This window comes from Candoia aspera, chromosome 9 (assembly GCF_035149785.1).
Source record: "Candoia aspera isolate rCanAsp1 chromosome 9, rCanAsp1.hap2, whole genome shotgun sequence".
NCBI classification, from domain to species: Eukaryota; Metazoa; Chordata; class Lepidosauria; order Squamata; family Boidae; genus Candoia; species Candoia aspera.
The window spans coordinates 36,631-60,812 of record NC_086161.1 but is presented as its reverse complement, the minus strand read 5'-3'; the positions used below and the strand labels follow the sequence as shown (position 1 = coordinate 60,812).

Genomic DNA, 24,182 nt, shown 5'->3' with positions numbered 1-24,182 from the left:
TTGCTTGTGTAAACACATTCCAGAATTCTTTCATATCTTCGACTTTCACTGGTTAAGCTCCTGGGGGTGCCATAATCTACTGCGCGAGACATGCAGTATTTTAAACAGATTTTCTCTGACTTCCAACAAGATTTCAAACAGATTCTTTCTGATTCCTACCAAGTTTTTATGCAAGACATTCAGGACATTGTGGAAAATATGAGGTCTAAAATGTGTCATCTGGTTGGGGATGTCATGGAGGAAATGGAGGAATTTAACAGGGACAGAAATTTATCTTCTAAGAGTGAGATCAGGACTTCTGTTGAAATGCTGGATGAAGATTGGATAGTCGAGTTGGAGAAATTTAAGGGAGAAAGTGAGTTGCAAGCCACAAGTGAAATTGATCTTCTGGTGGAATGCCACGGAAAAGAAGGGATTATTATGTATGGGAGGTCTCTTGAAGAGAAGTTGAAGTTTTTCAGAGAGGCAGTTGGGCTGTTTTTTTTTTTTAAGAAAAAAGCCCTGTGCGCATTGTGGGGATATGTAAATGCTCTGGCTTATTTTGAAGTGGGATAAGGGTTTAAAAATATTTATCTGGATTGCTTTTAGGGTTTATCTGATGTATCTTTAATGATTTGGATTAAGATTATTACGGTATAATAAAAAAATAATAAATGTCTATTTGGATGGTTTTGGGTTTAACATTATTAAAATTGTTGTATTATGAAGTACAATGGCAGACAATTTATATGTTTAGTTTGATCTTTATTATAATAGACAGAAATGTATAGAATAGTAGTAGGAAGGAAATAATTAAATAAATGTTATCTGTGGGGGGAAGTTGATTAGGAGGTTTATATATATTTTTTCTTTTTCTTTTAATATAAGGGGAGGGAGTAACTGTATTTAGTGATTTTTACAATGTGCCAATGGAATGATTTATATAATGTGATTTTGGTTTAATACAGAGTAAGGGATTGATTATGGAAATTTTTGTATATCCTTGCTGTTAAAAGTTGGAAGTCACCTCTTTTTGTAACTTCAAAAAATTTTTCTCTTGCGTTTCCACACTTCTTTTTTTTCTTTTTTCTTCGTAGTTTTTTTTTCTGTAGCTTTTATCTTTGCTTGAAACTTAATAAAAAATAAATAAATGGGGCAAACACTCCCCCCAAATTAAAAAAATCTATTTCATTATTTGAAAAGTTGAAACAAGAAGTAACTTGACTATAGGAAACACATATAAGAAAGGAGGATAAAAAATATTTGATTTATAAAAATTTGGGTCAAGAATTTATTTCGGCAGGGACAAGTAAAAAAATGTTGTTTTGTATGTTGTTGTTTATTCATTCAGTCGCTTCCGACTCTTCGTGACTTCATGGACCAGCCCACGCCAGAGCTTCCTGTCGGTCGTCAACACCCCCAGCTCCCCCAGGGACGAGTCTGTCACCTCTAGAATATCATCCATCCACCTTGCCCTTGGTCGGCCCCTCTTCCTTTTGCCCTCCACTCTTCCTAGCATCAGCATCTTCTCCAGGGTGTCCTGTCTTCTCATTGTGTGGCCAAAGTATTTCAGTTTTGCCTTGAATATCATTCCCTCAAGTGAGCAGTCTGGCTTTATTTCCTGGAGGATGGACTGGTTTGATCTTCTTGCAGTCCAAGGCACTCTCAGAATTTTCCTCCAACACCACAGTTCAAAAGCATCGATCTTCCTTCGCTCAGCCTTCCTTATGGTCCAGCTCTCGCAGCCATATGTTACTACGGGGAACACCATTGCTTTAACAATGCGGACCTTTGTTGTCAGTGTGATGTCTCTGCTCTTAACTATTTTATTGAGATTTGTCATTGCTCTTCTCCCAAGGGTTGTTTTGTATATATACCCACAATTACAACCAAAACTGATATTGACTGATGATCATGGTAGGTATGTGGGGGCTAAAATTAATTTGAATGAAACCAAGATCATGATACTGGGAATATATGCCCCAAATGAAAATAAAGTCATATTTAAAGGCGTTATGGAAAAATTAATAGATTTGTCATATGAAAATTGGTGTCTAATGGGATGCTGGAATGGAGTGATCTGCCTGGAAAAAGACAGAACCTCTGTGAAAGGAATTAAAACAACACAAGGCAAATTACCAAAAATATTATTTGAAATGATAAGATAATTTAGTGCTTATAGATGCATGGGGACATAAAAATAGTGATTCTAAAGAATATATTATTTCTCTGAAAGACATGGATCTTTCTCAAGAATAGATATGTTTTGGATTTCTAAAAATCTTATTATGTGTGTTAACAAAGTGGAGATATTGCCAAAGACTTTCAGATCATAACCCAGTGACTTTAACGTTCCAGAGGAGAGTTAGAACTTATAGATGGAGGCTAAATGAGACTGCTACAAAACGAATTAATAATGAAGGACTGTAAAAAGAAATTGAACAATTTTTTTGAGAATAATCTTAATAAAGGCACAGATATAAGGACCATGTGGGATGCTAGCAAAGACTTTATGAGAGGGCAATTTATACCGTTCAGCAAAACAGTAAACTGAAAAGACAAAGACAAGAGAAGTTGCAAAAGATTTTAATGGAGATAAAGATGAAAGAGGAAGAATTAAGGAGATCTCCAGGAAGGAAAAACGTCATACAGCAAATCAAACTTCTACAATGCCAACTCTCTGTGTTAACAATAAGAGAAATGGAAATAAAAATGAACTTCGCAAAACAGAATATGTACGTATGTATGTGTGTATAATTTATTCCCCACCCATCTCACTCAGAGAGCGACTCTGATTTTGAGTTTGCAAATAAGCCAGGGAAATGACTGGCACATAAATTACAAAAGGAAGTGAGAAGAAAAGTGAAAAGCCTGTTCTGAATTATGGTGGGGGTCCTGATCCAGTGCCTGGAGGCAGTCAAGGCCTTGAGAGAAATAGGCTTAAACTCAATCCAAGCAAAATGGTGTGGCTGCTGGTTTGGAAGCCAATTGATTCTGGGGTGATACTAACTTTGGTTCTTAATGGGGCTGTGCAAGTTCATAATCTAGGTGTCTTCCTGTACTCATGTCTCCTAACTGGAAGAGCAGGGGAAGAGCAGGTGAAGACTGTGGTCCAGAGACCCTTTGTCTGGTGCACTGTTACCTTGAACTAGGCACTCTGAAGATGTTCACTCATGCTCTTGTCATCTTGGGCCTGAATTCACTCTACATGAGACGTGTTTGGTCTGGAAAACCATCTGGAAATTCCAGCTGCTGTAAAATACAGCTGTTGTTGTGGTTGCTGGACAATCACATTACTATTACGTAATATCACTGTTATTTGAGCTGCAATGGTTACCTGTTTGTTTCTGAATGCCATTCAAGGTGGTGTTTATTATCTATGAAGCCCTACATGGCTCAGGCCTTGGGTGCCTATATAAAGTCTACCCTTCCAGTCTGGGTGAATAGAGGGCACCTGCTGAAGGTTTCCTCTTATCAGAAGGCACAGCAGGAGGAGGGACAGTGGGAGGGGGCATGGAAGTGGGTAACTGCTCCCCTTCTTTGAAACAGGTTACCTTGCAGAGCAAGAATGCCACACACATCCCCCCTCCCCCACTTATGACTTTCCAGAGAATAGTTAAGATCTGGCTTTTTTGGAAGGCCGTTGATGATTAAGCAGCCGAAGGAAGATCTACACTATTCTTGTTTATAGTGTTATGCCTTCTTAGAGTACTTTTCCTCTCTATTGTATTTTTATTTTCTATACTGCCTAGAGCTTCTGGAGTAAGACAATTTATAACTCTTATAAATAAATACTTATAAATAAGAACAAGAAGCAAGAATAGAAAGGGACTTTCTCACACTGAGAAGAGTTCTGTGTTCTTTTCTAAGTTAAATAAAATGCATTCAAAAATTCTATAGCTGAACAAAACCAACTGAGATACACCATGGTTACCACTGCTTGATAAATATAGGAAGGTTAAAAAGCTCCTTGTCTGGTGTGAGAGCATCAGAATGTCTTGAGATTTAAAAAGGAACCTCTTGGCATATCAGATAACAGAGCTAGGAGAAACTTGTGGGAATATTATGTTTCTAATTTTTGGTTTGATTTTGGAAGACAGAGTTTTAAAATCATTTTCTTAACACTCATTGCATTTTGGGCAATATGAGTACAGTATACCATAATGGTGTAAGGCAAGAGCCATTAGCAAATATTGTGGAGGGGGAAAGTAAAGCTAGCTGGGCAGCAATGAATCCAGCTTCCTGCCAAAGCTAGAAGAGCTGTGGGAGAAGGAAGGGGTCCCTAGGTTCCCAGACCCTGAAATGGAATCCATTATGAGCGCTATAAGCGCAAAGGGGGGAATAAATTCCAAAATGGAAAACTGTTGAATCTAGAAAAAGAAGTAGACTCCCACAGAATGCACTCCCCACAGTTACAGTAATCCTGTGAATCAGGAGCACTGAAGACAAGGAGCAAAGCGGCTGCAAATAATGGCCTCAAGTTTGCTCTCAATAATCCAAATCCCATTTCTGGAGTCCACCACCAATCATGCCTCATTTTGGGAGCAGGGAAGGGGAAGGGGAGGGAAGAAAAACAAGCTCCACTGGTTCTTTCAGAGAGCAGCTCACACACTGAGCCCTCCAACCAGGGTTAGTGTTCAACTGGCATTAAGACCCTTCCCCCAAACAAGTTTTTAGTTCAAATGGCATTAAGAACCTTTCCCCCCAAACAAGAATCACTCAGTGATTCAATGCAGATTGGGCTTTGGGTTACAAGAAAGAAACAGCTCAAGAATCCATTCTCACCTGGGAAATACTTGCGCCACTTCTCCATTAACAGACTGTCCACAGACTGTCCACTCACAGCGGCAGGACTGGGACCTGAGCTACTACACCAGGCTGACTGAGGTCCAGTAGAAGGTACAAACGGTGCGGCTGAATAGGCACGTGCCAGGGAGGTATAAGCAGTCAGAGGAATCCCATCTCTGGCTGACGGAGCCAGCGACTGGCCTTGGGTGGAAGTGAAGAGAGACTGCTGGCTGCTGAAGGTACTCAGGAGACGAAGGACGCAGTTCAGGTCACTGGTGATATGCTGCAGTGAATCGGTCAAGCACTGGATCTTGTCGAAGGGAGAAAACTGGACGTCTGGTTTCAGGTCAGCTACTGTGAAGGTAAGGGGATGGAGGGAGAGAAGCACTGATTATTCCTGGGCCAAGAATACGGAGGTAGTCAAGCCTTGAACCCACAGAACTGAAATCCACCCACAATTCAGAACGAAAGGCCTCCTGCATTAAGGGGGGCAGGGGGAGGTAGCTTTCCAGAAGGTCAAAGCTAGCTGTTCAGACAGGCTTAATCCAGCAACTCACTGACTCCAGGAGACTAGAGGAGAAAGGTAAAGGTTTCCCTTGACGTAAAGTCCAGTCGTGTCCGACTCTAGGGGGCGGTGCTCATCTCCGTTTCTAAGCCTTAGAGCCGGCGTTGTCCGTAGACACTTCCGGGTCATGTGGCCAGCATGACGACACGGAACGTCGTTACCTTCCCGCCGAAGCGGTACCTATTGATCTACTCACATTTGCATGTTTTCGAACTGCTAGGTGAGCAGGAGCTGGGACTAGCAATGGGAGCTCACCCCGCCGCGCGGTTTCGAACCGCCGACCTTCCGATCGGCAGCTCAGCGGTTTAACCCGCAGCGCCACCGCGTCCCATCAAATTCCATCAAGGGAGGACAGGGCTGCAGATTGGAGTTCATGGGAGAGCCTCTCCTGACCAGCCAGCTTCTACAGCAGGGTCTCCCAGACTGTGCAGTGTACCTTCCTTTGGGAGGCAGAGAGAGACTCTGGGGAAGGTGTGAAGAGCCTTTCAATTACACTGTTACAATAAATCCACCTTTCCCAAAGTTTCATTGTATTGTTTACACTGTTCATTTGTGTTTATTTTGGTGTTTTGATTTTTAGGGGAGGTGCGTACATTACGATTATACTAAAGGGAGGTGTGATGACAAAGTTTAGGAACCCCCGTGCTATAGGGACACCCTTGATCCCGTGTCAATTTCTTGTTGGCAAATAGGAAGAGTGGTGTGTCACAGACCACCCTTCTACAGCCAGAGTGCTTTTCAGATGTGTGGACCAACTTTCAGAATTCTCAGCAACAACATGCTAGCTGAGCAGAAATGGGAGTGAAAGTCTATTCACTTGGAAGGTAAGCAGGTTGGGAAAAACTAGTGTAAACTCACAGATTGAAAAAGCTCAGACTGTAGGTTCTGGGATGCTGGTCTTAGCATTTATCCAAACACTTACTCTTGTGGGGAGACTGATCAGCACTCATGAGGCTACTTGTGTCTTCTGAGTCACTGAGGTCAAAAGTCACCATTTTCTTGCAGGCCACTCCCTTGATTGTATCTTCATCAGAAAACTAGTAAAGAAGAAGTGGTTTTCTTTGCTGTTGTGTCTCAACAATCCAGGCTAAAAAACAGTCACTCATCAGTAGGCAGGGCCAGGCCAGCTTACTTAGCTTCTCTGGCCCGGCCAAAACAACCCATCAAGCCAGATTTTCACAATCAGCATGATCCCCAGTTGGGTTGCAGGTTACTGGAAGAGCCAGTGATTGAAGCACCCAGGACAAAATTCCACAGGTGGATCCAGTTCCACCTTGTTCAGCACCATCTCTTGGAAGTACACCCCATGGTTAGATCTCCATCAGGAACAAAAAAATCATACCATCAAAAACATCCATGTTTTGAATAGGCAGATTGATAGGTAGATGCCCTGGCTGATTACATAGCAACAAAAATCAAATGGGGCCTCCCCACCCTTGGGATGTGGGTCAATGAGAGAGATGAAAGTTGTTCTGACAATTCAGAGGCTCTTTCCCTCCACTCCTTTCCAGAGGGATAGTCAGGCAGCTGCCATGGCACGAAGGAAGGCTTAGTATGCTTCCTTGCTGAATAAGACAGAGTTACCTCTTCCAGAAGAGAGGATTCCAGCTGGCTGAGCCTCTGTTCTTTCTTCTTCAGCAGTTCCTGCCCTTTCTGCATGGCAGATTTCATTTCATCTAGCTGCCTCCCTTCCTAGGGAGAAAGAAAGTCATACTGTGGTAACAGAACTCCAGCCAACAGATGAGGAACTTTTTGTTAGGACCGATTTCAACTTCGCTGGCATTGTCATCTGACTTTAAAGTCCTCTCAGTAACACTGTCTCATCATTTGGGAGCTGTTGCTGCAGGGATCCAGGGTTTGCAGGAGAGGAGTAGGCCAGCTGCTCAATCCTTCCCCCGGAAGAGGGTTCGCATTTGACTCACTGCAGAAGGCAGAAGAGGCAACCCTAACCCTGACTTAGGTTTGTTTTCTGCAGTGCCACTTGTCCAGCTGCCAATCTGCAGCAAGGCACAGTCCAAAAGAAGCCAGGTGGTTCCCCCTTCTGTGGTATTCTCAGCCCCAAACAGGATAAAGCAAGCTTTCCACAGCTATCTATCTACCCCTCCCCGCTCCTTCTCAGTCCGTTTTTCTGCAGGCACCAAATCTGTTTGCAAACCATAGTTATTACAGCTTAGAGGAGTGGTTCTAAAGTACAGCCGATTGTTTCCAAAACTGCCTTGCTTTGCCCAGCTCACTACTCACCTCTTCCAGGTTTCTGCACACTCCCTCTAACACCTGAGAACGGCCTGAATCTTGTACAGTTTGTGTTCCCTGTAGATCATGATACCAGTGCTGCTTTGCTGCTCTCAAGGCAGTTTGCCTTTTCCTCATGGAACGAGTCTGGCACACCAAGAACTCCTTGGCTGTCTTCAGCGAAGCTCCCTCGGCAGAAATGTAGTGTCGTACTCTGTAAGAACAGAAAGAAAAAGACCTGAGCAAGAGCTGTTGCTCAAACGCTGGGTGGTAAAGTGCAACACTTAGCAAGTTTTCAGCAAATACCACCATGGGTGACTTGGCATCACCACCAGCAGCTCACAGAGAGGCCAACTAGCCACTCTCCTCTATCCTGACCCCAATAGCTGCCAATGCCTATAGTCACAGATACCACAGAGAGAGTTATTCCAGGGTACCCAAATTTTCTTTCACTTACTGATTCAGGAGAAGGCTGCTGTCTTCATTGCTTTTGGGTGTGTCAGATGTCATTTCTCTGGAGGAAGGCTTGAGGGTTAAATCATTTTTAAAGTTAAGTCACATGTAAACAAAGGGTAAAGATCAAGGAAAAATATAGAATATGGTTACTTAATGGAGGAGGCTTAAATCAAAGCAATTCAGTATTAGGTAGGCAATACTGTTTCCCATCTCTTCTCAGGCAGAGGATTTTCCCTCTGCTCACACCAACATCTGGAACTGATTTGTATGGAATCAGATCCTAATTTATCTCTTCCAGCAGCAAAGCCCTCCAAGTTCTCAGCAGCAAATGATTATTTTTCCCAGTTCCATGACCAAAGAACCAAAGCTGAATCCCATGCGTTTTTAATAAAACAGTCTCCCTTCCCACCCCCTGCTTTTTTAGGTACTTCAGCCCCCAACCAGGCCTTTTTCAAATTTCAGCCTCCCCAGATCGCTCTCTTCCAGCCCCAGTGTATCCTCCTAAGATATACCCTGCAGCTCAAACCACACTTGAGCCCCTCCAATTTCAAGATGCCTGAGGAAGTGGTTGTGAGAGTCTCATGTCAGCTGTCAGAGAGTGGTTAGAGTGGTCTCCCTTAGGAAAGGTTTTGTCTTTCCCATCCCTCACCATTCCTTCAATAATTACTGTGTCCTTTTGTGGGTAGATCTGCAAAATTTCATATGCATGTTGATGGCATTTAGTAAGAATGCTGCTACAAAACTATTTGAATGGCATGCTATGGTATATATTGCTTTTCTTGTCCTATCCCCTCACTATAAAGTCCAGGTTGAACTGTGAAACTGAAAGTAAGTTCCACAGAGTAGAATGTTCCCATTATGTCCAGTCCTCTTCGTCTCTGACCCTGCTTCCACTGACCTCTGGATAGTCCCCTTGCAGGTCTTCAACTCGGAGTGCTTCTTCCTTTTTCCTTGGAGAAGCTGCTTCACTGCATTCTTTATCCAGTTTCTTTAGCAGCTCTTGCTTGGTCCTGATGGTCTCCTCCAGCTCACTATAAATGACACAGAAGTCAGATGCCGTCCAGGATCAACAGGTGTCTGATGGCAAGCACTTCTGGTTCTCCCTCTGACTTCAAGAAGTGGCAAATTCTTATTCAACATTTGGAAAGTGAAAGTTGGGGACACAAGACTCAAGTGTAGTGGCAAATGGGCATGCAAAATAGTGAATGCCTCCTGGTTAGTGAGCCAGTCAGCTTCCCATTCTTCCTACATCTTAGGAAGATATATAAGGAGAAGATTCTCCATCAGTCACTGACATATCCTTATATCTACTTGTCACATGGTTTACCACATGATGCCCATTCAAATCCAGCTTGTCTAGCAAAGAACAAACCCCACCTGGTATGCCTCTCCAACTGCTGGCTCTGTAACAGTAGCAATTCCACCTGAGACTCCAACTTTTTTTTCTGGTCCTGGAGTTCTGCCAGAGTTCTGCGCAGCTGCTGTAAAGTGTCTTCAAGGTTTTCCTGTGCTTTTTGGGACTCCTCACGGTGGGAATGAGCTGCCAAAGCTGCTTCCTAAAAAAATTAAAGGCATTTGCTTTTCCATTGCCTAATATATGAACGCAATTACATACTTGAGCTACCAAAGGTAGAAAAATGCATTTTTGCAGCTTTGGCATCAAACTACTCCTATCATTGCAAAAGAGAGAATGAGAGATTAAAAGGCAGTAGCAGAAGAGAGTCCAGCAGATGCAGCCTTAAATAACTGGCTGACCTGCAGAGTTTTCTGGCAAGGTTAGCGGGTACTCTGCCGGAGATAAGCTTTGGTATCATCCAAGGAAGAGCAGATGTGGTACTGCAACAATGCAAAAAGGCAACTCTGATCCAGCTACCCATCCCCTCAGGTTGTTTCTATTCTACAGTAGTCTTCCTGCTCATGTCTAGAGAAGAGGTCACCGTTCATTGGTAAAATGCATGTTTTGCATGCTAAGCATTCCAGGCCAAAAGTCTGCTGACCTCTCCAGGCAAAAGTTCCTGCCTGAAACTTTGGAAAGCTACCCCCAGAGAAGACAATCTAATACTAGTTGGAATCTTGGTGAACAACAACATCTCATCATTCTCAGCTTTAAGCCAGCCTGTGACTGCTTAGCCCTCAGCCAAAGAAGAACAGTGCAAAGAGACCAGGTAGTCTTGGAGGGACAGAAACCTGTGATGCTCCTGCCTCCCCATCTCCTCTCTAACACCTATTAATTGCATTAATTCCAGGCATGAGACTTCCCTTATCTCATCATAAGGGAAAGGGGATTCCTAGCCCACTGCAAGAGCTGCCAGTGCATACTTTTCTTTCTTCTTCCAGCTGCTTCTCTTCTTCCAGGACCTGCTGCCTTTTCTTCTTCCAGGCCTCCTCCTACACATCAAGAAATAATTCAAGTAAGCTGGGAAGAGCACAAAATTCCTCCCCAGGGACAAGATTTACAGGTGCTAAGAAACTGGAAACTTACATCTATGTTCCAGAACATCTATTTGCCAGAAGTGCAACACAGCCCCTTGGACAAGGGACAAAGAACAATTCAGGGCACCAAAGACTGAGTACAGCAAAGCCTTATAAGGATCAAGAGTTCTTCAAGTTTCAGCTCAGGCTGTATGTATGTATGTATGTATGTAACACATTTCTCCACCGCCCATCTCAGCAAGCAACTCTGGGCGGGAAGAGTATGCAGGAAATTCTATGTCAGAGCTATGACAATGTTCTTCCTCTAGAGGGGAAACTGGTAGGTGAACAGAAAACAGTCGAAAATGCATTCAGATGATGGAAGTTTTCCAAAAAGAACTCATCCAGTCCTTCCATAAGACACATGGAGAAATGTATTGTGCTTCAACTAGTGGTCCAAGAGGCCACGTTACGCTTCACCACTGGTGTAACAGGACACACAGTTGTGCATGCATGCACTCACCTGGGCACAGAGCTGAGCTGCTCTCGTCTGGGCATCTTTAGCTCGGAGCTCCAGTTCCTGTTCCGCATCCTGGGCCCTTTTCTCCTGTACAAAGAAAGCCATAAGACTTGCCAAAAAAGACACGATCTCTGCCAAGACACAGACAACCATGACAACCATGTCACAGGAATGAGGAAAGAAGAGCTGATGACTAAGGCTGGAGGAAGAAGAGGAGCCTTCCCCTCCCAGCCATGGGAAATTTAAGAGGAGGCCCAAAGAGGTGGAAGATACAGTTACCATCTTCTTGTATCCTTGACACTGCCCAAAGTCACTTCGTGTGAGATGGGTGGCCATGTAAATTTACTAAATAAGTAAGCAAATAAATAAATAAATAAAAAGCGTTAGAGAGGCACCCTTGAGCTCTTTAAGCATTACTGTGGTCCGTTGGAAATGGCTTTTTTGTGAACTGAGCCACATTTAAAGGGCCCCATGAAAAAACTGCAAAGGAGGTCGTCTTGCCCTCCAAAGGGCTCCAGGCACAGAGGCTTTAGGTGTTCCCCTCTTGCCCTTTTTCCCTACCTGCTCCTGATGTCTCTGATGCAGGTCCTCCAGCTGTTCCACATGTTTCTTCAGGAAAGCCTCTAGCTCTGCCTTGTGGAGCAGCCTCATGTGCTCCAGCTCATTTTGCAATGCTGCAAGCAACTCAGCCTTCTGTTTCCTCTCCTGCCATGTTATCAGAGGTACAAGAGTTGACATTATTCAAGGTGAGGGAGGGAAACAGTAACTCAGTCTATCACCCCGTCTGGACTTCCGCATATGCTCTACACGAGGCTATCTTTGAAAGGCAGACACTACAGAGTGCAGTGGCCTCTTCCTGGAGGGTGTGTGCTTGCACTGATGTTACATCAGCTCTGCAGGCCCTGCATTAGCTGTCAATATGTTTGTGAGTGCAATTCAAAACCTTAGTTTTAACTTCTAAGGCCCTATAAGGCTTGGTGCTTACTTGCAGGACTGTCTTCTCTAGCCTGAATCGATATATTCTTCTTAGGAGAAACTGCTTGGGATTTCCCACTTTTGGGAGATGCAGGGGCCTAAGGCCTGAGACCTTAATTTTCAGTTGCAGCACTCACTTGACAGAATAGCCTCCCTTTCTTTAACTTTCTGGAGATTAGTTAAAAGAGAGCATTTGGAGAAAGTTCAAGTATTGCTTGATGTCCTTCTGGAAGTCCCTGAAAACTTGGCTGGGTCAACAGGCTTGTGGGTCTCAGGGAAATGGCTATTTAATGAGGTGGCTACATTGTTTGTAACACATAATGCTCTCTTAGTTTTTTAATATTACTTTAAAAAAAAAACGTGGAATGTTTTTAATAGTTATTTCATGGTTTTTTATTGCATGCTGCCCAGTCACATCTTGTGAGGTGGGCGGTCATATAAATATGATTAAACAAACAAACAAATAAATGCTGCCTGTTGTTCTGCACACTGTTCATATTTTTAATGAAATTTACTATGGAAGTTTTATGCTGTATTTTATTATTTCTTAATGTGGACGTTATTTTGGATGTTCACTACTGTTAACAGCTGAGAGTCTTTAATAGATTATACTGTAGCGGCATAAAAGTCTGACAGTCAGATAGATAGATAAATAACGCCTGTAAGTTAGCCCCATCTCTTCCTCAGATGCTGTGAGCAAAACAGCTATATGCCCATTGGAACTTTTGCTGCTGCATCCAACTTGTTTGTAAGCTTACCTTGTCCTCATGTTGTGCCTGAATCCTAGCTAGTGCCTCCTGGTGTATCTTCTGCATTTTTTCCAATTCTCTCACATGCTCTCGCTCAACCTCTTGACGCTTCTCCTTCAGGAGGTCAGTGAGCTACAGTTGGGGTAAAGGCATCCAGATTAAACTACTATTATCCCCACCATCATAAGACACTAACAACAAAAAATGCTCCAAAGCTGCAGCCAAGGAACAGCACAGTACACCATCTCTCAGCACATGTGAGCTACTGTGACCCTTGTGCAAGCATAGGTTGTCTAATATGTTATGCAAGCTCAGCAATTGAGTTCTAAATGGCCATCATTATATTTATGATGGTGGACCACCTGCCTCCATCCTCCTCTTCAAGAAAGAAGTTGAGGCTTTCTGGGACTTCAGAGTGCTACCCACCAGGTGGACCAGACCAGAAAATCAACTCTACAGGAAGACCAGAACTACACTTTATTGAGATTGGCTATAATAATCTTGCAAATCTGTCTGTGCTGTACCTCCCCTCCTTCTTATACTCCAGTGAATCAGGGAGGCGTTTGCCTGAGCCTAGATAAGAGTTCTTACATATTTCTGTCAAGGTCACCTCTTACTCTCTACACCATCTTCTCTTGCCTTTCACAACAGCATCAGAGCCTAACTAGAGACACACCCCTGTAGCCCCAGGATATCTCTGATAAATCATGTGGGTTTTAATAGCACCTGTCTTTCTGTTTTAGTGCAGCAGAAGTGACAGGCCCTTAACAAGGCTACTCTACCCAGAAGCCCTCTGCTGGTGGTGTAGTTGCTTGCCTGCCTTTAAGGACCTGTTCTGAAATAACTAACTTAGGGCATAAGTTTCAATTCCTTCACAATGCACTGAGAGGGAAGGAGTTTAAGAATCTGACTAAGCAGCATATCCTCTGTCAGTACAGAGTGCCTCAGAATAATTTGATACTGCACATTAGAGACCACGTTGTAAGAAGTGTTAGTGTTTGCTCATTACCTCTCGCTCATACTCTGCTACTTGATGTCTCTTCTGCTGAACCTTTTGCTCCACACTCTCAAGTTCCTTCTGAAATTCTGCTTCCTCTCTTCTCTGAGCCTCCATTATTTCCATCTGGAGGGTTAGAATTACCTGCCCAGGAGGCAAAGCAGGAACCTTCAGACACTTCCATCCAATATGTATGGTATGTAGCCTACTAGAGTTTTTTTCCTGGCTAGTGGGAAAGACAGGTTGCTTTTCTTAAGCTACCTGTACTTCACTAAGTATTTACGTGTGTGCTCACAGAAATAAGACTGTACCTGCATGAGAAACTTACAAAGCTGAAGAAGACTTTGGACAGCATCTCTCACCACCCTCAACTGCACTCTCAAGAAAGTGTGGCTTGTACCTTCTTGCTGTTTCAAAGTCCAACCCACCTAGTGCCTATAAGAATAGCTGCGAAGTGAAGCATTAACTACGGGGCACAAAACAGATTACATGGATGTCCACTGGCAGAACTATGGCTGAAGGCAAGGAGTTGGTCTTTCATTTCCATGAGCTCTGTGCAATATTGCAGATTATATAGGATTATCATCAGATGCTAAGAAGCCAAAGAGCTGAACATCAAGTTTCCAAAAGAGGTGCCTGAGCAGGCAAGGCATTCATTCAACCAAAAAATATCACACATCACAAAAAATATACAACCATATCACACCTTGGCAAAGGTCCCTCATAGGAAATTCCCCAAAGAATCGCAACTCTGATCATCACTGGCAGAACAACTGGACAGTTGGGACTCAGTGGGATAAGTCGTGCATACAGACTGCCTTTTCCATCACTACCAAGGAATAATCTTTTACAGTCTGTGAAATTGTACAATCTGGTTTCTTACTACCTGCCGTAGCTGTTAATATCCAAGATACAGAACAAAGAACTGGGACATAAGGAAGCGTGACAGAAGACTGGAAGCACAATACCTCAATAAAGTCCGAAAGGAAGACCTGAAATGGCTGGCCTTAGGACTTCCTTCCTCATGACCGGGCATGAATAACAATAGATGTTACTTAATAGCACATTTGTTTGTCTACTTTATGGTTTGTTATAGAAGAAAGGCAACTTTCCAAGACTGGAGTTGCATAAGATAGGTAAGAAGCAAGTAGTTCAAAACATGGCTTCATTAATTGTGTGAAACTGAGTGACAGGCTTCAGGTAAATACTGGTAGATGTCGACTGGGCAAACCTTTTAGAAACCGTTCATCTACAGGTTAAGAAAGGGGGTAAAATAAGATGGTTAGCAAGCACTGTTAGATTTAGGCAGTCTTGATTGCTGGAAAAATGACAGGTGATGAAAGATCACTGAAGAGGGGTTGGCACAAGGGTCATTGTGTGTGCAGAAGATTTTGGTTCAAGGGGTTGTGTCTATCTGGTGCAGAAATCTGAAGGAGAATAGGATCTGAAGAAATGAGATGAATGATCAACATTCTAGTGGCAGTGAAAGGTTGTAATCAGGTTTCCCTTGATAAGCCTAAGGAAAACATAGCATAACTACCTTTCAGAAGAGACACATGCACTAAAGAAGTGAACAGAAGCTTTATTATTGTGGGCAGGGAGATGGTTACCCTGGAATGGCAAATCAGGTGAATGCATACCAACCTTTTTTGCAGGAAAGTGTAGCAGGGAGGAGGGATTAGTTTATCTGCTTTAGCTGAATGCTGCTTGTAGTTTCTGTCTGTAAAAGCCAAACTCAGAGAACTCTATCTTTCTCTATCATCTTTTCAAACTTGAAATATTAGGGATAAAAGAAAAAAAATCTGATCTGCTTGACAAGTGTGACATTGCATTCTGCATTTTGCCTGTCCAATCCTGAGAACATACACACCTCCTGACAGACAGCACTAATACCAGCCAGATACAAGAGACACAGAGAATGGCTGCTTCAGTGTAGAAATTAAAGGGGAAAAAAGAGAAAGAATTACGAAGTTCCCAGCACCTCAGAAAATAAGATGTAATAGCAAAATAGACAAAATGAAACTGAGGGAAGAACAAGGCCATCAAATAAAGAAAACCTGAGGGGCAGCAGTGGTCTCTCTTTTCCACCTGAGCATGAAGCAAAAAGGGCCTCCAAAACTCTTCTATAGGTTTAGAAAGTTCACAAATGAGGTCCTGCACAGGCCTCTCTGTGAGACTGCAGAGACAGCATGAAGGAAGCATCTGCTCAGCTTGTGAAATTGGGATGAGAATTAGAGACTCCATTGCAGCTGCAAAAAAAGGACATACCTTGCTCCTTCCCTTCTGATATATATATGTATTACCTTCTGGTGTTCTTCTTTTGCTGCAGTTTTCTGTTGCTGGATCTCTGCTGCGAACTGTACCTGTAGTTCCTGCATGGCCTGCCAAAGAATCAAGAAGACAGCTTGTAACTAAAACCATTTATAGCTTCCAAATTAGAAGACTGGCAGATATCCCTGATATATCCATAAGCATTTTTTGCAGTCATTTTGTATGCCTAGTGGTCCTGACTTAGGTCCTAATCTACCACTAGAATCTATCACCTTAATTTTCCTTACTAGGCAAGAGTTCCAGGGTTACAAGCAGGGATGGAAAACTTTTTTTGTACTGACAGCCAAATTCTTTTCTCAATAATAGTAAGACCAGAACTAGATAGAACTCACCGAATTTCATGTAGTGAGTTCCATCCAAAGTGAACACCTGAACATGGATCTTTCCATCGTGGTCCAACTTTCTAATACTCTAAGACACTGCTTTTCTATTACCACTAAGCTTCCTGAATGAGTTTGAACATCATGATTATCAGTTCACTGAATTAATTTCTTCATGTACACATTTTCTAAGAATGATTCTCCCCTTTGAGGCTAAGTATCCCTGTAATATGGAAGTTTTCATTTGGTCCTGAGCAGCATGATAATACTTCAGTCTTGCACCAGAGGGGTTCTTCTTGTTTCCTAGCCCTGGTGGTGGATACTGAATCTGCAACCCAGAGGTCCTCACCAATTCCTTTTCTCTACACAGCTTCTCCTTCAATTCATTCAGGGCCCTCTGGTTCTTCTGCTCCAGCTCCATCTGTTCAGCCTGCACAACAGCTTCAGCTTCTTTTTTTATTCTTTCTAGAGAAAGCAACTTCTGTTCTTTAAGCTTTTCTCTCTTGGCTTGCTGAAAGGATTCTAGGTCTTCTTTCAGCTGGTTCAGTGCAGCTTCCTGTGCCAGCCTGAAAAGACGTTAGTAAGGGATAAAGAAGTTAGTAAGGGATGGTGAGAAAACTTTTCCACATTTTCTCTTGAGAGGTAGCAAGAGACAAAGAATGAAGCCAAGGTCTTTAGAATATCTTGGCCCCAGATGCCTCCCTTTGGATGAACATCTTGACCAGTGCAATATGGCCGAGGCAACCCAAAATTTGAATTCAAGGGCAGAGAATATAGAATTCTGTCACCAGAAAATAGCATGCAAAGCTGCCAATGTTTTTACAACATTTTTTTTCTTTTGGTGGTGCTAATGGTGGGAGTTCTGCCAGCATAGCAATAGCTTTTGTAGAGGGAAGGGGATTTTATCACAGACCTCTGTGATCAGACCACGTACACTTGTGCACGAAGGGACCCTGTGAGCTCTTCCATTTGTACGCAGTGCAAATATTTCAGGGACAGAGCCTCACATTTCAGCCTCTGAATTTCCCAATTCTAAGAAACATCCAGCATCAACTAGTAGAGGAAGGTGTTCACAAAGTGCAAGCCCAGAGACTCAGGAGGACTATCAGTTAATGGTGGAAGGCAGATCAGGGAAATACCACCCTACTTTGCTCAACTCTAGTAGTCACTGGGGTGCAATTCAAGGTGCCAGTCCTCACCTATACAGGCCTACACAGCACAGGGCCAGGCTATTTGTGACACCACCTGTTTCTGCTTGCCCCACCAGATCTAGCAGAGAGAGCCTGCTTTGGGTCCCTTCTATTAAACAGTATGATCTTGCTGGACCCTGGAGTCTTGCCTTCTTCGTTGCAGTGCCCGCCTGTGGATCAACAGCCCTCTGGAGATCTGGATGACTCCAGCTCTGATCACCTTTCATAAGTCACTACAATCCTAGCTGTTCCCCCAGGTATATGGGCTGGAAAATTGAGCTAATTCTGCTGAGTGGTTGTTTTTATTGCTGTTGTTTCTACTGTAAGTTGGGAATGATTTCTGTGACCTCAGATATTTGTTACCTGGATTGTTGATGTATTTTAATTTTGTATGCTGCCTAGAGTATAGTGCTGAGATGCGTGTCCATATATATAATTTAAACAAATAAATAAATTATTGAACTTTGCTGCTTAAGTGAGATGAAACTGCAAAATCAATCCTATCTCACCTATACTCCAAAGGCCCTTGTCTGACATAAAAAGCAATCTCATCCGAGAGGCAGTCGCCCTCCCATTTACAAACATTTCAGACTAAGGAGAATGCACACATCAGGCAGCACTAATCTAAACATAAAGCTGACTCCAGTCCTACAATCTTCACCATGTCTTCCACAGCAGAGGACAATATACAGACTTAAATGCAATCTGGTACCTGATCTTCTCCTTCTCCGCATCCATCTCAGAAAGCATCTCAGTTTGGAATTTTTGAAGTTCCACCTGGACCTCATCCCTCAAGCGAATGTCCTCCTCCTGCCTAGTTCTCTCCAACTCAGTTCTCAGTGACCTAACAGATAAGCAGATAGTGGTTTGGATATGAAACTAGTTCCTCAAAACAAAAGGACTGCCACGAAAGCCTGAGAGAAACCTTCAGCAATTTACAGTGTAAGCCTATTGTGTGATTTCCAAGCAAGCAAGAACTGTGAATCAGTAAATATGGTTGTAGGGAAAGATTTTAAAAAGCCATCCTGCATGTATTTAGGAGTCAGCCTTGTCAACGCTCCTTTTAGATATCTTGCTTCACCATTTACAAATGTGTCTAGATTGGTGATTTTGAAGCTCTTTCTGGAATATCCTATAGCAGATGTTCAATGAAGACACTGGCAGATGTAGAGAAGAAACATGCTTGGAAAACAGTGGAAAACAGTATGCAGAATCAACCATGTAAAGTAAGCTATGAAATTTTTCATACGTCATTCTAATTTTTACAACTAGAAGTTGTAGTAATGGTAAAAATACTGTTTTCTATTTCAGTAGTAAAAGAAAGGAAAAGGAAGAATGGATGGTAAGACAGAGCTCCAACTACTACTTTGCTTCAGTCTTCTCCCCAAAGAGAATTGTGTTCAAATGGACCTAAGTAAAACAATGCATAAAAGGAAGAAGTGATAACTTAAGATAAGTAAAGAGATAGTTAGGGGGCATCTGGTTATCACAAACAAATCTCCAGGACCAACTAAAACAGAGAGCCGTGAGCCCCTTCTGTGATATTTGAGAAATCATGGAAGACAGATGTAGTATCAGAAGACTGGAGAAGAGCAAATAATGTTCCCTTCTTTAAAAGGGATAAAAAAGAAGACTCAAGTAAATACAGACGGATAAGGTTAACTCTGGATTAGATTACTGAGTAGTTGATGTGTGAGTACTTTGAAAAGAATGCCTTGCTTGGCAGGAGCCAACATGGGTTTATCAAGAAATCACACCAAACCAAACTGATTTCCTTTTTTTGAGAGGACTACCAATCTAGTTGACCATGGGAGTGGAGTGGGTATCATGTACCATGTCTTTGGCAAACCATCTAACAGAATGAGATTCCAGTAAAGAAAATGACAGAATGTGGGCTGGCCTGACCTACACTACCAATTAGTTGGCTACAGAGCTGGCTGAATAATTGTACTCAATGGAATGGTATACTGTATCCACTTAGGCCCTGTTCAATATATCTATAGACAACTTGGAAAATGGATTAGAAAGCATGATTATAAAATTTGCACACAAAGAAAGATGGGGTGAAAACAAACAGAGGACAGGATCCAGATTAAGGAGGTTTTTGATATGCTGCAACTATGGGCAGAAATCAGCGAGCTGAATTTCAACAGGGACTAATAGAAAAGATAGGAAATAACAAAGGCATGAATTTAGGACGGGGAGACCATACTGGGCAGCAGTTTATAGAGAAGTGTCTGGATGGATCACATAATGGCAAAATCAAGATAAGCCATCGTTCCTCATTGAACATTGATCAGACTGCACCTAGAATACTGAGTCCAGTTTTGGCCAGCATGTTTTAGGAAGGACTCTGGGATACTGATCTACTGGATTAAATCCAGAGGTAAGCAAGCAAAATTATAAAGAAGCTGGAAGGAAAAACTTTTGAGGAACAGAGGTGCTGGATGTTTAGTCTGGAGAAGAGAGAAATGTGAGGAGACATGATAGCTGATGTAGAAGACAGGGCAGAATTGTTCAAAGTTGGTCCAGAAGATGGGACAAAAAGCAATGGGAATAAAGTTTGGTTGGACATTAGAAAAATGGAACAGATAATGGAACAGTCTGCCATGGGAGGAAGTGGAATCATCTTCACTGGAAGTCTTTAAACAGGCTGTATGGCATCTGTCGCAGATGCTGAAGTAATGAATTCCTGAACTATGCAGAGGGTTGGATCAGATGTTCTACAAGATCCTTTCCAGTCCTTGCACTCTATGATTTTAAGCACTGATAATTGAGGGCCAATGTAGTGTATTGCTGAAAGCATTAGACTGAAACCCAGCAGGAGGAGGTTCAAGTCTTCATATGGACAGAGGTCACTTAATGACTTTATTGTAATTGCTATTTCTCAGTCTACTGAATCTCATAGGGCTGCTTTCGTGGGGATAAAATACAGGAAGATCCCATGTGTGCCACCTTCATCTCCCAGAAGAAAAGCTGGATATAATGTAATAAAAAAAAAAAAACTGCCATGACCAATACAAATAGAACAGGAAGTGTCATGTTCAAAACTTACTACTTTGTAAGTTATTCTGGTTAAGACAGAAAAGATGCACACTACCTCAATGCAGGAAGAGGAAAAAGAATGGAAGGAAGAGAACAACCAAAATATCAAGCAACACAAGAGTTGGATGCCAATGTTTACCAGAGTCCTATGCAGAACACAAATCAGTACAGATCCAACCCCCCAAATACCAGAAGCCCAGGGGGTGTGTCACATCAAGACAGTCACTTATCCTCTTAGTGGATGAGCTTTTCCTAAAAACTTTCCAATTAAATAGCTTCTTTGCTATTTTCTGTTGGGATTTTGGATCTCAGTGTTGCAAGAAATACTCCTTGCCTCCTTCCAGGAAAGAATCCTAAAATGCCAAGGCTCTGGATTTGCACCTTTGATCTATGTGACCGAAGATGACCACTACTGGCATTTACAGCAGGGGGGGGGGGGGAAGGGAAGGAAGGGAAAGCAAGTATCTGCAGCATAGGTGGAAAGAAACTCACCAAAGGGCAGACTCTTTCTGCTGATATAATATCAGGATCTCCTCTTCCTTTTCTTGTTGCAGTTCTTCCTGCAAATTCTGAATATGTGTCTGTTTTTCTTGCAGCAAATACATGTTTGCTTCTTCCACTTTGGTTATTTCCTTCAGCGACCCCCCAGTATGGATCTTCCAGGGCTTTATTGGCTTAATTTCAGTCTCAAACTGCCTGCTATTAAGAGAAACAAGTTCACACTAATTGTTGCTTGAAATGAATTGACCAGGGCAAATACAGAAGTCTTGGAGACATTCAGATCTCTCCATCATTCTACATGAAGCATTCCTTTATTATTGATGGACAGGCAATGATACTTTCTCTTGAGGAATTCCTTGAGAGGAAGGCTTGAATGATATGCTTGTTGTAGCTATTCTGCAAAATGTAGTCCTGTTCAAGTGCACTGGCACAAGGCTTGACAAGGTACGAAGAACAGGAAAAGGCAGAACCATCAGAAGGCTGGAAGGAAATGAAGATGCCCCTTTGCTACCTGAGACGGATGCAATGTTTGACTTGATTATATTATACTTGGTTATATTTGGGCTATTCCCAAAAACCAAGAAGCAGCTGCTGCTAGTTTGACTCTGGAAGAAAAAGATACTTGATGCAGGCAAGTGAGCAAACTGAAGCCTACAGGCAAGTGAGCAAACTGAAGCCTACTTAGGACAATTCCTTGCCACTCAACAAGGCAAATGCCAATCCAATCAATTCTGATATCCTCAGGTTGCTTCCAGCTCACACCAAGATGTCTGAACATCAACAACCATTTTAATCTGATGCACTTTAACCTCATAATTACTTCTATCATTTGCAGCCACATCACTTCCTTACATCCACAGCCGAGCTTCTCAAATACCAACATGAGAGTGACCCAGAGAATCAAAATATGGCAAGGACCCAGAAAGCACTCTTTAATCAATTGTTCAACTCAATATAGCAGTGAGGCTTCTATCTGCACACTTTGACATGTCCTTCCCCATTAAGGCAGCAGCAGCAGCAGGGCAAAATGCCTCTTTTCTCCAAATCCCCAGGACAGAGACGGGGAAGGGATGCTTATTTTGGTATGTGGTTTCACAGGAGAATAATACTGTGGCACACTCTTCTTACAATATCATGATAATTCATATAATACTATAATCACATATCAGTACCACATTCCAGGAATGGTTTGAACTCCTTTAAATGCAACATATCTTGCGTAGTTTTTAATTTTCCTAACCATCTAGATTCTGGATACCAACATTATGGGGGAAAAGTGCTAACATGATACAATATAAAAGGCTCTTCGTTAAAACAATGTTTGTTTTCCTGGCTTGTTTAAAGTTTTCAGGTATGCCTTATAAGCATTAAGCCAGTTTGGTCTAGTGATTAAGATGCTGGGCTAGAAACCAGGAGACTGTGAGTTCTAGTCCTGCCTTAAGCATGAAAGCCGGCTGGGTGACCTTGGGCCAGTCACTCTCTCTCAGCCCAACTCACCTCACAGGGTGGTTGTTGTGGGGCAAATAGGAGGAGGAAGAAGTGTTAGGTATGTTCACCGCTTTGAGTTATTTATAAAAATAATAAAGGCAGGATAAAAATAAAAAATAAATAAAATTAAAATAGTTATTTGTGGGAATGCCTTTGCAACTAGTCTAGAAATTTTAATTACTGCAGAATTCAGCAGCCAACTGGTCTCTGGAAGGAGTCAAAAGAAAGTGTGTTTCATTTATACTTGGGCAGTCTTGAAAACCAGTGCCCGGAAACTGTTGTTTTCAGAGATGGTGCTCTCTTAGAGACTGTTCAGTTAACCCCTGGTCACAATTCTTGGAGAAATTCAAGGCATTGGTTGAAAAGGCTTGAGACAGGGTACCTGAGAGACTGCCTTTTTCTATATGATTTCACACTCCATCCTGCTCATTGAGCTCACTGGAAGAAGTTTGCCTACAGCCACCACAGCTTACCTTGCAGGCATGGAGAATTAAGCCTGTTTTGCAGTTTCTCCTGGCCTCTAGTATGGTCTCCCTGCTAAGGTGAAGGAACTGACCTGCTTTACTGGCATTTTAGAAAATGTATAAAATGCATGTTTTTGAGCAGATTTTTAATAGTTGACTATTTCAATTTTATTTATAAATATTTGGCTTTAACTTTGGTTTTATTCTGCACTGTAAAGTACCAAGAGACATCAGTAGTATAATGATGAACAAATAAGTAAATAAATAAAATGTATAGTGTTGCTGCAGTCTCACTTCTGTGCTCAAAGGCAGTCTTGAAAACCAGTGCCCGGAAACTGTTGTTTTCAGAGATGGTGCTCTCTTAGAGACTGTTCAGTTAACCCCTGGTCACAAGCTGATCTTCAGAAAGGGCCAGTACTGGGCTTCCAGCAGCCCAGTGTGAAGTCATTGGCCATTAAATGCCAGCCTATGATGAGCTGGCAAGTGACACCAGCAACCAAAATAATTGGCTCCTCAAAATGTGTCCAAGTGAAGCTCTACTACACATGAGCACTTGCAGGCAGTGCTGCCAAGAGGAGGGTGGGAAGCTCGTGGGGACAGGATGGAATTAAAGGAAGAGTGTACCGCAGAAAGTCAGGCACGTCCTTTGGTGATAGATGTGCAATACCCATGCTTTCTGCAAGGGATTTTTGCTTCTATACCTCTCGGTTGCCACAGCAGAGCCTCTGTTTTGCTCCTCTCCCAAGCTGTCTTCGTTCTGATTTTTCCCCTGCACCAACCAGCTTTTGTCCTGCAAAAGAAAGTGAGGGTGGAGGTTTTGCCACAGCACTGTATTTCAGTGAAAAGCTGATGAATATCACAGATCCAACCTGAGCAAGAGGATGAAGCTTGAAACTTGTAGCCTTTTCCATGTGTTGGGATTCCTCTGTTGGGCCAAGCTACTGTAACATTTCAAACACATCTGAACAATTCAGACATGCTATAGCAGGGCATCTGGGGTCTTGGAAAAGTAAGACCTTGATAAAGCCTCTGATAAGAGACAGAAGCCCAACCTAATACACTTCCTGACATCACACACACCTCTTGCATCCCCAAAGTTGGTTAAGGCCATCCCCACTCCTTTGAACAGAAGCGTTTCCACAAAGGAAGAAAAAAATAACAATTTTATTT

The 24,182-nt window shown here is 42.6% G+C and overlaps 1 protein-coding gene across 4 annotated transcripts in view; it reads right to left on the bottom strand.

Annotated features, from left to right (window-relative positions):
* Positions 1 to 24,182, bottom strand: part of CEP164 (centrosomal protein 164) — a 47,671-nt gene that overhangs the window by 8,704 nt on the left and 14,785 nt on the right. For all 4 annotated transcript variants that reach the window (XM_063311283.1, XM_063311284.1, XM_063311285.1 and 1 more), the window contains 17 exons: positions 23,714 to 23,802; positions 21,052 to 21,258; positions 18,227 to 18,358; positions 16,674 to 16,890; positions 15,977 to 16,054; positions 13,686 to 13,817; positions 12,686 to 12,808; positions 11,514 to 11,657; positions 10,956 to 11,039; positions 10,340 to 10,408; positions 9,398 to 9,576; positions 8,919 to 9,051; positions 8,022 to 8,089; positions 7,574 to 7,778; positions 6,917 to 7,024; positions 6,255 to 6,369; positions 4,765 to 5,121 (listed from right to left, as the gene is read on the bottom strand). In XM_063311283.1, coding sequence (XP_063167353.1) covers positions 4,765 to 5,121; positions 6,255 to 6,369; positions 6,917 to 7,024; positions 7,574 to 7,778; positions 8,022 to 8,089; positions 8,919 to 9,051; positions 9,398 to 9,576; positions 10,340 to 10,408; positions 10,956 to 11,039; positions 11,514 to 11,657; positions 12,686 to 12,808; positions 13,686 to 13,817; positions 15,977 to 16,054; positions 16,674 to 16,890; positions 18,227 to 18,358; positions 21,052 to 21,258; positions 23,714 to 23,802 — 2,440 coding nt within the window. The remainder of the gene's footprint in view (positions 1 to 4,764; positions 5,122 to 6,254; positions 6,370 to 6,916; positions 7,025 to 7,573; positions 7,779 to 8,021; positions 8,090 to 8,918; positions 9,052 to 9,397; positions 9,577 to 10,339; positions 10,409 to 10,955; positions 11,040 to 11,513; positions 11,658 to 12,685; positions 12,809 to 13,685; positions 13,818 to 15,976; positions 16,055 to 16,673; positions 16,891 to 18,226; positions 18,359 to 21,051; positions 21,259 to 23,713; positions 23,803 to 24,182) is intronic.